The sequence below is a fragment of the Linepithema humile genome, chromosome 7, assembly GCF_040581485.1.
Source record: "Linepithema humile isolate Giens D197 chromosome 7, Lhum_UNIL_v1.0, whole genome shotgun sequence".
Classification (NCBI taxonomy): Eukaryota; Metazoa; Arthropoda; class Insecta; order Hymenoptera; family Formicidae; genus Linepithema; species Linepithema humile.
Genome location: NC_090134.1, coordinates 22,720,367 through 22,732,594, shown reverse-complemented (window position 1 = coordinate 22,732,594; position 12,228 = coordinate 22,720,367). Strand labels below are relative to the sequence as shown.

At 43.1% G+C, this 12,228-nt stretch overlaps 1 protein-coding gene across 17 annotated transcripts in view; it reads left to right on the top strand.

Moving 5' to 3' along the window:
* Smr (Smrter) overlaps window positions 1-12,228 on the top strand; it is a 90,928-nt gene that overhangs the window by 72,142 nt on the left and 6,558 nt on the right. For 16 of the 17 annotated variants that reach the window (XR_010891120.1, XR_010891121.1, XM_067358716.1 and 13 more), the window contains 4 exons: window positions 9,206-9,511; window positions 9,976-10,358; window positions 10,614-10,874; window positions 11,632-12,103. Coding sequence is in view for 15 of the 17 variants with exons in the window: in XM_067358716.1 (XP_067214817.1) it covers window positions 9,206-9,511; window positions 9,976-10,358; window positions 10,614-10,874; window positions 11,632-12,103 (1,422 nt within the window). In the remaining 2 variants the exon portion in view is untranslated. The remainder of the gene's footprint in view (window positions 1-9,205; window positions 9,512-9,975; window positions 10,359-10,613; window positions 10,875-11,631; window positions 12,104-12,228) is intronic. The other variant, XM_067358723.1, reaches the window with a different exon arrangement.

Genomic DNA, 12,228 nt, shown 5'->3' with positions numbered 1-12,228 from the left:
ACGAATAAAGAAACGCGGAGAAAGGAAACGAAAGATCTTTCGAGAGCTGCCTAGAGAAGATGATGAGAGAAGGCGCTCTCGCGATCTTTCGCCGCGAGATGCGTCTTTTGCCGGTTTCTTCTCGATTCTCTCTCTCTCGCTTTTTCTTTCCCTCTTTTTCTCCGCTCTCTCGCCCGCGCCTGGCCTCTGATGTTTTTCATCAAATTAACTCTCGCGGCAACGAAGAGAGTATGCGTTCTCCTCTATCTCCCTCCGCTCTCCGCGGCGCCGGCCGTGTTTGCATAATATCGTTTATAATTCAGCTCGCGCTGAATTCCACTTTATTCCGGGGCCGCGATCGTTCGCTCCACGACCCTCTTCTTCGTTCTCTCTTCGTGCCCTCTTCCTCCTCCGCCAAGAGGGCACCCGGTGCGCGCTTTCGGGACGCGCGGTGCCGCTGCGAGCCCACCTTTTCACCACTCATCCCTGTCTCTCGTCTTGTCAGCGGTTCCGTTTTTCATTCTCGCGAGGAAATTGAGCGATATCCGGTTCCGTAGTTTTGCTTTCGTCGGGAAGTTAACGTCCGTAGTCGAATGCGAGAAGAGAACTGAAATCACCGGCGATCGGAGTGATTCTATTCTCGCACGAGGCGGCAGTTTTGTTTTTCGATATTCTTTATAAGAATGAGAGATGGAGAGAAAGCGACTTTCAATCCTTTCAATTTTTATTGCAAAGAGAAAAAATCTGATATACGAGATATTTAAACGTGTTTATAATTGATACGATAATGTTAAAGCGACATTTATTATACTAGCAAATAATTTTCATTTATTGTTACTAGAAAATGATCGGTCCGTGTGTAAATAATACATTGGGATACGAAGGGAAACGGTTCGCTCATCTTCGATGACCGTCCATCGAATCGACTGCGATTTTTCGCGATGCGCGCACGCGTCCATAAACAAACGCGCGATCGTCGGCGAGAATCCGTCGCTGCCGGGATCCAGAATGGGGACTCGGCGATTACGCACATTTCCCAGGAGGCCGTCGTTTCAAACTAGAGCTAACAGAGGCAGCAGCCCCTCGCGCTTTCCGTCCCCCTCTGTCGTGTCGACCCCCTTCCGGCAACATCGTCGCGATCAGCGGTATCGTCGAGATTGTCGTTGGGCGGTCGTTGCAATAGCAATCAAACAATGTGGAATACAATGGCCAAGTACCCCGTGGACGGAGCGAAACTTCCCCAACCATGACACACCGCGTGCAAAACTCTCCCCGGATGCTTCCGCCCGAAGTACCAATGATAGCGTGAAACGTAGAAATAACAAGCAATTATCGTAGCAAGAAGATTTAAAATAAAAATAGTAAAAGAGGTGAGATGAAAAATGTTACAAAATCACCGCTTATCAACGATGACAATTTGACAATATTGTAAATAATTTGTATTTATATACTCTGTTGAAAATTATTTCCCCAATGTATTTTTCTTTTAATTGGCCGGTTTGCCATTACCAATGGCCACTTTAATCGGGAAGATGGGAATTCGCGCGGACAGGGCCCCGGGACTCTCCGCACCGGAAATAATCGAGGGCGAGGCGGATGAGTACACAGCGGCGCGAGGAGAAGGAGAGGACTCTCTCTTTCTCTCTCGAGGAGAGACGAAAGAACGCTCGCGGTTTAATGCTTCCAACGTCGGTCGAGACAAGCTGAGCAAACACTTTTCGCGATATTACCAGGCCCTGTGCGCGGACTTATATACCGCGTGTTCTCCGCCGCGTTTTCGCCGCAGGAGCTCTCTCAACCCCCCCTTTACGTTTCCACTCTCATCTTCCCGGTCTTTTCTCCTCCGCAAGAAAATAAATAGTCACTGTTCTTATTTATTTGCTTGCTGTTTTGCGCGTTATTGACTTCGCAACGGTTAAATCTCGATACTCGCCGCGATGAACTTTCCGTAAACGTTATAATTAATTAGCGAGCTACGCGGAGAACCTCACAGACCGATATCGAGTGTTTCGTTCATAATACAATTTTCTCCGTATAAAATCTCTTCGTGTTACATCTATACGTATATTTAAATAGCGAAAGAGTGGTTATAAAGAAGATTGACGTTATTACTCACATTCGTTGTAAATGTCACCGCGCAATCGCGTTTTTCGTCGGGATCGGTCAGTAATTTGATTGCAATACGTTCTTCACTGAAGAAACGAATACGTTTTCTCGAATAGAAAACGCTTTAGTTGAAAACGTCAAATTTATTTACCTCGTTAAATAAACTTGTTTTGAACCGAATAATTTTTCGATAGATTTTCCGAACGCTGTAACGAAGGCATCTCTTATTTTAGCGAGAGAAACGGATGAAAATATCGCAAATATTAATTCACGAAAAATTTGCTCAGAAATAAGTAAAGTTGTGCCATTTTCTCTAATTAACAATAATTTCTCTAGAAACAAAATAAAAAATTGGAAGGCTATTTGATGTTGAGATAATTAATTCCAGAGTTATTTTTTAACTAATTTTTAGACATTAACGAGACGACAATGCGTTAATAAGACTAACGCCGTTTATTGTGTCGAGAAGTTTATTGAAACAAAAAGAACAGATTCAAGCTGGAAATCCTCTTGAAATGCGGGAATGCAATAATTGCACCGTCAGCATCCCTAGATCGGACTTTACGAACGCGGACGCTAATGTGGTTCTATTTGTAGTTAATACGCAGCAGATCAGTGCACGCGGGAGAGTGTTAACTCAATAATACGCGAATAAATGGCGACGGCTCGCGCGCCCTCCTAGATCACACGCATCGTGATCGCGCAGTAGTCATAGCAAATTGCTGGGAAAATTAAATGCCCGGGAATCCATTCGTCATGCTGGTCAGCGGCGGTGGCGACGGTGGTGGTAGCAATGGCGATGGATGGGGTGGAAATGGGGAGGTGAAGGCGGGGGCAAACGGGGGTGGAAACTCGCGCGCGCGCGCAACTCGCACGAGCTAATTAGCGTCTTGATTTACTTAATCCCAATTAATGCCTCCGTTATGCCGACTCTCTCTCTCTCTCGCTCTCTCGCTCTCTCGCTCTCTCTATATGTCTTGTGTGCAATAGGCAATGTGGCAGGGGCTCGCGCTCGAATTCGGCGCGTTTCCGCTCAACAAATACGCCGGATTATCCACGTACGGATACACACGGCACAGCTTAATGTAGTCACGAGCTCAAGAGCTTCTACGTAATGCGTATCGCGCACCTGCACGCGAATTAACGCTACTTAGGCGTTATCGACTCGTCTCACCCATTTACCCGCGGTTATCGTTCGTTTCGTGTAATTGCACGATAGGGCGGAGGGCACAATTGGAGGGCGATCGGAGAGGAGGAGGCCGGACGGGGTCCGACAGCGGTGGATTCCACGATGCTCTTTTTATGTTGGTGATAAAACATTTTGTAAAACATCGAGATATCCATGTATCACGACTCTTACTGTGATTCGATTGTTGTCTTTTCAAAATTCTAGAAGCAAGTTTCCAATTTTTCAATTGTACGCTAAAGTATATCATAGAAAAATATTTTATTATAAATTTTTTATAGTAATACAAATTTAGTATACAAATAAATTAATTTTCAGTATGTTTAGAAATTAATCTGAATTTTGTTTCTTCTCATATCTTTCGGCCCATTTATTTTTAGACATACATAGGAATAGTTTGACGATAAGAATAGTTGACCGCAAAACAGACCGGCAGATTTCCGGCTTAATTATTTACGCCCCGATATATATATATATATTTCTCTCTCCAATTTTTTAAATAAATTCTCCAGTATACTAATAATTCAAAGTCGTCAAATATCAAAATAGACTGACATCACCTCCCGCGTCCTGCCCTTAAAGTGCCCAAAAATGGACGAAAAATATTTCGATTGATATACAAGTAGTCGAGATTAATTTCTGAATGTTTCATCTTTTTCCGAAATAAAAATTACTTTGTCGCATTGTCAAGCGCGTTTTTGCGGCTTTTATTCGTTTGTGTTACGATTTGACTAACAGTATACTTGACATTGTTCGGGCGACATCATGGTACGCTAATCATCGTAATTCAATCAGCCGAGGTGCTTTAAAGGGTCACGCGTAGGAGGATGGACCGATCGTTTCATCATCAGCGACACTCCCTCTTTCTCTTCTCCCCATTCCCGGCTCTTTCTCGTCGCAATTGACAGATGTTATTTACACAAGTAGACCGTGATCCAGGCGGACGCAGTGCAGCTCAAGCGCCACCCAAACGCTACAAGCGATCCCATATTTGCACGGCCCATTCCCTGCTGACGATAATCGCGCAGGTGGCTTGTCAAAGAAGAGGGAGGAAGGGAAGAGGGCTATTACGTCGCGCAGAGATACAGAGGATACTTGTTTGCACGATATTCATTCGATGATATTCCCCGTTTCAATGGCGAGTGTTCGGTAATTGCGAATTATAAATCACTTTTGTCAATTGAGCCAATATTTCCTCATTAATGTTTCCGGAGCGTTTTGGGGAAAAGTTTATTCGTATTATTTTATTTTTTCATATGTATTCTTCTGTAATTAAAATATTTTTAACAAACAAAACACGTTCTGGAGAACGAACGTAGAAGAGAAACCGCGAGAAATTTTTCGCTGGTGAACAAAGTACATGGTTCTTCGAACACCCTGTACATTGGCTTGTATCTATTCCAGAGATCGCGAAAACGCGTTTCCGGTACATATTACGGTAAATTTACAACACGTATTACCGCATCCTCACAACATCGAGCGTTCTTTTTGTTCGAGCGGGACGGCGGTTGAGAGATCGCGAAGAATCGCGGCCGCGCCGCGTGTTTGTTTTTAATCATTCCCGTTGTAAAACCGGCTGTGCGCGGGAGAAAGAGAGAGCGTAAATCTCATAAATACATAAATACAAAAATGTCAGCCCGGAGCGAATCCACAGCGCGGCCCCCTGCGGGTGCCGCCTCCCTTTTTGGTCTCTCGAGCGTTTGCTTTAGACTCCTCCGCTTTTTCTCCCACGAACAAATTGAGCCAATCGGCGCGTGGATTTCTGAAGCCACGTGGAGAAGAAAAAAAAATATGTAGGTTCGTCCTGAGAGAGAGAGAGAGAGAGAGAGAGAGAGAGAGAGAGAGAGAGAGAGAGAGAGAGAGGGAGAGAGAAAATTAGCTTCGCGAACGAACGGATTCAATAGTATTCTCAATTTAGGTCTTTCGAAATTATTCTTCTAGCATTTGAGCATTCGCGAATTCTCAAGAAAAAACCGCGCGTCCAAGGATTAAACGCGATAACGTTTTATTTAATGTGAGAAAATGCCGAGAAGCAGTTAACGTGAAATTGATCAAAGAACTGTAGAATAACCGAGAGAAAAGACGCTTCGGAACGGCTTGCACAAGACCTTGCGAATCAAAGGGAATATTTTATTTCGAGAGTGCGTGCGGTATCCTCGCGAGGAAACTGTACGAGCAGTGTCCTTTCGGTTAAGCCGCGGCTGAGTACCTTCGAGTCGATTGCAAATACTCGATCCTCGATTACACGGGAAACGTGTGCTATAAAATTTAAATGCGTATCGCGACTTTACGGGAGGATTTTGAGAACAATTACGTGTAATTACACGACCATTTGGAGAAGGGACGAATTTCGTAGAATATTTTGATACTGGTAAAAGGGGAAAGGGGTACGCGGATGATGGTCAAACGAGCGAATCATTTGGCGCACATAAAGCCTTTATAAAGTATTCAAGTTACCCTTCCATTGTCAAGCAGCTTAATTAGCGAAGATAATGTCTCCCACTCTCGCAGTCAACCGCATCTTTTTTTCATCGGCTTTCTCGTTTGAGCGAGGTTTGGCACGGCCGCGGCGGCTTTTGTTTCGACGAATACATGAACGAGAGGAACGGAAAAGAGGAAGTGTCAGTCACAGTCGAGGGGCAAAATATCCCCGAAAACTCTAGAGAAATTCCTACCTTGGAAAAAACTCAACATTCGATACGAAAGACAAAACTGCAGAAAATTATTAGTTTCAGCCACTGGCTGATGTTAAATTAAATTAATGAATTGATTTTTTATTTATTATCACATTATTTTAAATCTAAAGTCAACTCTCTTAAAATTGATCAATTTTTTCAAGCTCGATTCTAGCTCTCTTAGCAGATATTAGAAGATGAGCGGCGTCAATCGTGCGGCAACGAGCGTTTTTATATTCGGCAGATTGAATTGTTTCCATTTATTTCCCGATTTTTGAAGTCGTGAGTTATGAATATGGTTGGGATTGCAAATACAGGAGTCTGCAGTTCAAACTTAATTTACTCGAAACTACCGCCCGATGGTGGGTTAACTCGTTTCCGCGTAATAGGGACCAACTGCGCATGGGTTCTCTATTGAATGGGCTCTCGTATAAATTATTCATCACGACGTTTCATCCAGTTTTAACTCTCCTTTACCTGCACCGGTCCGCACCTCTCCACCCGGGGTCTCCTCCCTGCGCGCAGCATATTACACTGAGTGTACGGGGAACGTGCTTTACGAATTATTCCACGTGACGCGTGTTATCGCGTTATCCGCGGCTATATTGTATTCGCTTTGTGCCGCGGGGCCGACGTCGGTACCAGATCCCGTAGTGCTCTTGGTCAAACGACTTCGAATATTCGAAGAAAAATCTCGCTGAAACGTCGAGGAATTCCATCATCGAGAGGAAAGACGAAAATAAAAAATTGCCTATGTATAAAATAAGTTCTTTCTTGTATTCAAATTTCTTTCTCCCACCGAAGTGTGGAAAAGTCGAAATGGTGGAAAGAAAAATTTATACAATACTGGAAAGTGTTGTTAATGCGCTGGTGATATAGTAGTTCACAAAGATATCGAAATGTTTGATTAATTCAATGAAATCGTTGGAATACTCTGGCGAGATTGCCACCCAGCTGCATTTAAAATTTTAGGTATAATTTAAATTTATTATCCATGTATATCTGTAATATGAAATCCATGTCATACATAATGTACTGACTGTCGGATATGGTGTAAGTGACAGATGCGAAATGGCGCGAAAATTGATGCGCGATGTAAAATATTTTTCGCGCATCACACGCGCGACGTGTATTTTCGAATGAGATCAGAGGTAGCGAAGCCCAGCATCCGCGATAAGGTAAAAATTTCCATTTTCGCTACGTTCTACTTGGCCCCGGGATTGGCCTGTCGGGGTCGCAGGGCAGGAGTGTGCGAATTACGAGAGCGATTTTCTCTCGCTCCCGGGAATACCTGCCAATCAGTGTCGCGAATATTCTCACACGGCGCGCGCTCGCTCTCCCGGCAAAACTCTTCCGATATCGCGGTACTCGCGTAGATATTCCGCACTCGCTCACCCCGCTCCGCGTTCCCGGCGATCGCTGCACGATGTCATTGGTAATTCCGTGTCAACGATAATCCCGCGTACAATCCGAAAGACACGCGGGATGCAGCTCGCGTGACAGGTCACCGGAGAGCAGACGCGCAGCATTCGGGACCCGCGATTTGTCGCGTTATGTTTCGCGAGATAAAGAGAGCACCGAGCATGCTGAATAATTGCCAAGCATCGAGCGACCATCGTTTAATTCCGAATTTCATTCGAATTTTCGTTGAATTAGATTAGCCACGGAACAATTGCGTATACAACATTCTCGTCTTATTAATGGACGAAGCTGATCTCTTTGTCTCGTAACTCGATCCGGATTTATGTCTCAACTTTAGCGTGAAATTCTATTTCGCCAACTAATCGCTTTATAAAAGTTAGCGGACCGATTACTTTGTAATTTACTTTATAAACTGCGTCTCGTGATTTATTTTGCGAACGCGTGATAAAGTTTTGTTGCACGTTTATCTTTTCGCCAGCGGCGAGGTGCAGCTGCGATTATTAGGTGACGCGATTTCGCGATAATTGTCGGCGCGAATAAATTTACAGCAGTTTCAGCGCAGGGCGGGACAGAACTATCAAAGCGATCTTACTTAGGAGCGAGCGAGCTAGCGGAGCGATGCCAACGTTTGCGCGGGGCTAAGAACGAACGGCAGAACTTTTTAATTGGGCGTCCTTAATTAGCCGAGTCTCGAGTAATTATACTGTCTCTCGCTTCGCTTCCAACTCCTTCGCCGCTGCCACCGCCGCCGCACCTCTTCTGCGTTTCACCCGTGCTCTCGCGTTTTCACTCGAGTTCCTTCCGCGGCTCGTGATTAACTGTATTTACTCAATTTCATAGCGGATAAACGCGAGTACATTCTCTAAATAGCCGCTGAAAGAGCCGCAACTGCCGTGCATTTATTTTCACGTGAACGTTTTACGTGAGTGTCGCCCGTTGCGTCCCGCTCGATTTCACCATTTCTCACATTCTTCTTGAAAAAGGATTCAAAGATGGACCAGCGAATGTTAGTTAATATAACAATGTTGTGTCCACAAATGTAATTTTGCAGTTGGCTCTCGTCCGCAATATTCTCCGATTCATTTGATGATTCCGAACCGCTCGGAATGGCACATCCGATCGAGCATTATCGCCGCTTGTGTTTTGTACCGCGGCGCGTATCGCGCGGACTAACATGCACGCATTTATATTTCACGGCAGTCCGCGGACAACGTTGGCGTTACCGAATCATTTCAATGCCCCCCCCCCCCTTCCCTCTCCTCTTTTGACGTTTTAGCGACAGTGTGCGTCATATCGCGATTGCATCGCGATAGGATCTCCAACACGCGCGATCGCAGCCGGTGCATTGCACCTGTGCGTATCGCTCGTCGCCTCGTCGTCGCGGACCTCTATATTTTATTTGATCCTTATCGCGAGTCTCCCCTCATCGAATGGCGTATCAGCGCGAAACACACTCTCGATTTGGAGCGTTTTTCCATATCGCGCAGGACGATCGAAAAGAGACCGTTTGGCACTGGGGAAAATGCAATTAATTTTGGGCGCAATTTTATAGATTTAATCCGTTACCGAATTCATTTTGTGTGTGCGCTAATTAAAGTTATTTAAACTCTCACATATAATTCTGATATCCTTAGGTCATTAATATTAAAGAATCAAATTTAATTATTTCGACGGTGATGGCAATTAATAACTTTTAATTTTTTTTTCCAAGTATTATTATCTGAATTCCATTGCAATTTTTCCTCTCGCATTAAGAAATTCATTTATTTTTTTACATTTTTCAAGCAGAAATATTATTTTATTATTATTCTTATTTGAAATTCTTTTATTGTTTCAGAGGGCGGCAGGCAAATAGGACCCCACGCTTGCACGGTGTGCCAGAGCATCGTCGAGGGGAGCACGCAGAGTCGCACGTTGCCGCGCAGTCAGGCATCGCAGTACGGTTTGCGGGAAGATCAAGTGCCGCCCGGTGCACGTGTCTGCAATACCTGTCGGTGTAAAGCCCTTCGAGGACGTTATACCGTCTGTCCATTGCCCGGCTGCTCGAATCTCGGCAAGTCCCGCGTGAAACGGCTGAGAGCATTACCTTCCAAGTGGCTTGATCTGCCGCCGGAAATTCGGGAGCCGATTGCTCAGGAATTCCGTGAGTACTTTGCGACTTTCTAATGAATTTTTACAATTTTAAAATTTCAGTTTTTAATTTAGTTTTTTAATTAATTTGTATTTTTTGAGTCTTGAAGTATATCGTTAAGTTTTGCGAGTTTCCGGGATTGATTTGATCAATTTAGCAGAATAAAGGCGGAACATTTATATATACATTTATTTTATAATTTTATATGATATTTTTACACCTTGCAAATTAATTTTGTAGTTATATCATATCGTGCGTATAATTGATAATTATCATCTTATACATTTTATTAAATATGTTTGTTTTTTATAATAAATTTTGCATTTTATCCGTAAGTATTTTTTTGTATTTTATATCACGCTTCAAGTTTTTAAAAGAAACTTGAATGTGCGACATAATCATATTTTTTAAATTGTATATTATATAAAACGTGACAAGTATTTCATAACTGAACCATTCGCCTTGTTTTATCTCAGAGATACCAAATAGTGCGACAAAATGCTGCTCGGCCTGCTTCAGCCGCATATCGCGCCGTATGGCGCCGTATCTCGCCGGCGGTACAGAAGTATCCGAGGATGGCGCCGACACGTTATCACGCCAGTGGACGGACGAGGAGCTGGAACAGCTTCGCAAAGCGCTTCGAGAACACGGTCCTAATTGGTCGAAGGTCGCCGAGCAGATACCCGGCAAGACGAATCATCAATGCAAAAACTACTATTTTGCTTATCGGAAGAAGCTGAGTCTCGATCAGATTGTGGCCGAATATTATGCATCGTTAGGCGAAGAACGAAGACCATGCTTGACTGACGAGGAGGAAAGTAGTACTGGAAGCAGTACCAGTAGCTGCGACGAGTTAGCTGTGAGTTCTCTCTTGCAAATTATTCTTTCAAGTTAATTGTTCAGTTTAAATGTACAATCTGAGATTCAAGTTAAAAAATGGAAAATATAATTTTACTATTTTAGTTAGAGTAAAATTTTGTTGCTTTTATACAATTTTGATGATTTAGTTTCTTAATGAAAAATTGCATTATATATTTAAGATTTTTCTCACATTTTCATGCATTTGATTGGATTGATTCTTTTTGTTTATTCTTCTTTACTTTTTCTTGTTCAGGGTCACGATTCGAGCGACACGGCGAGTGCAAGTAGTCCGGCTACCACCATGACGGGTAATAATTCAGCGAGTGGTTCCACAGCGGTATCTTCACTACCGATATCCTTCCAACGATCCACCGAGCAGAAAATCGGCGAGAAACTATCAGACATAGCCGTGGTGTCACTCGTACCACCTGGATCGTCTCATCAGTCTTCCAGCAGTGGAGGTGCCGCTGCAGCGTCTAGTGGTGCTCGTGAAGATTATGATAGTTCAGCCACGGTAAGACGAAGCTCTTAAGTATTTTTTTTTTTAGTATTAGCTTGGCTTGCTGTAGAAAGCGTCATGTTACCGTAACACGAAAATTTGTTTCAAATTTTTACGCCACTAAATGTTTAATTTTAAAACACTTAAATTTATGATGCACGTCATTAAAGTGTATTGAATTGCAAGTACTGTAGAAGAGAAAAAAGAAAACGCCAACCGTAAAACGTAAAACACATAACGTGAGGAGAAGGAGAAAATGTTTTATAAAAGATTTATAGTAAATAACTCGTAAAATGCATAAATTATAAAAGTCATACAACTGTCAGGATTGATTATTTAGTTACGCGTATAATAACCGGAACGGAAAACAGCGATTGAACTTTAACCGAACGAATCTCCGTGTTTCCAATAATGTCGTTTCAAACCTTTTCTCCGACTCTCATTCGTTATCTGATCCCGTAATCTATTTACATTTCATCGATATCTACATGTTTTCGATTAACTTGATTTCTCGCTCGTATTAATGCGCTTCCGACTACAGTATGAACAATTCCAAGTTTTTCAATGTCTTGTAAAATGTTCTTTGCAAAACTTTAAAATTAAATCACTGTTAAAAAATATTACAACATAATTTAAGTAAGATATTTTCTTTCTGTTTAGACATCGTAAGTACTTTTTATTACGAGTGACATAATTAGTATTTTGAAAAACAAAACGCGAATGTCTTTACACATGATAGAACCGTCTGATAGAGGTGCGCTAATTGTTCCAGGAGACAGCGGACGAAGGTCAAGGAGGCACCGACTTGGATAATGGCGGCGTTGTGGTGACTCTGACAACCGCCAGTAACAACACGACATCATTGCAGCAATCGAATCAACAGCAAAATCAGCATCAGCAACCACCGCCGACCATGCATTCGCCACCGTCGACAACGAACAATTCCAATCCGCTCACTGTTAAGGATCTTATGCTTGGCGTTATTGAAATGCAGTTGAAGCGAACTCCCAACAGTCCGGCCGACGGCGGTGGTTCCTCCGCACCCAATAGCTCTAGCACACCAACGATATCTAGTATTCTGAAGACAGATCATCGAAACGACATAACGTATGTTCGTAGTTACAAATCATCCTCGAGTATGTCGAACACCGCATTGTCCAATAGAGATTCGAATCTAGCAACGTTGTCCGTTGTGTCGGGACCTCATCATGGCCATCGCTCTGCACCTAGTCCTCAGCAAATCGGTAAGTCTCTCGATAATATTCTACTGTTATATTTAAAATTAAATTAAATTAAAGTTTGATTGTGATAAGATTTCTTACTTGCAAATTTTTAAGCAAGTCAAGAATGACCGAAAATCAAAACATCT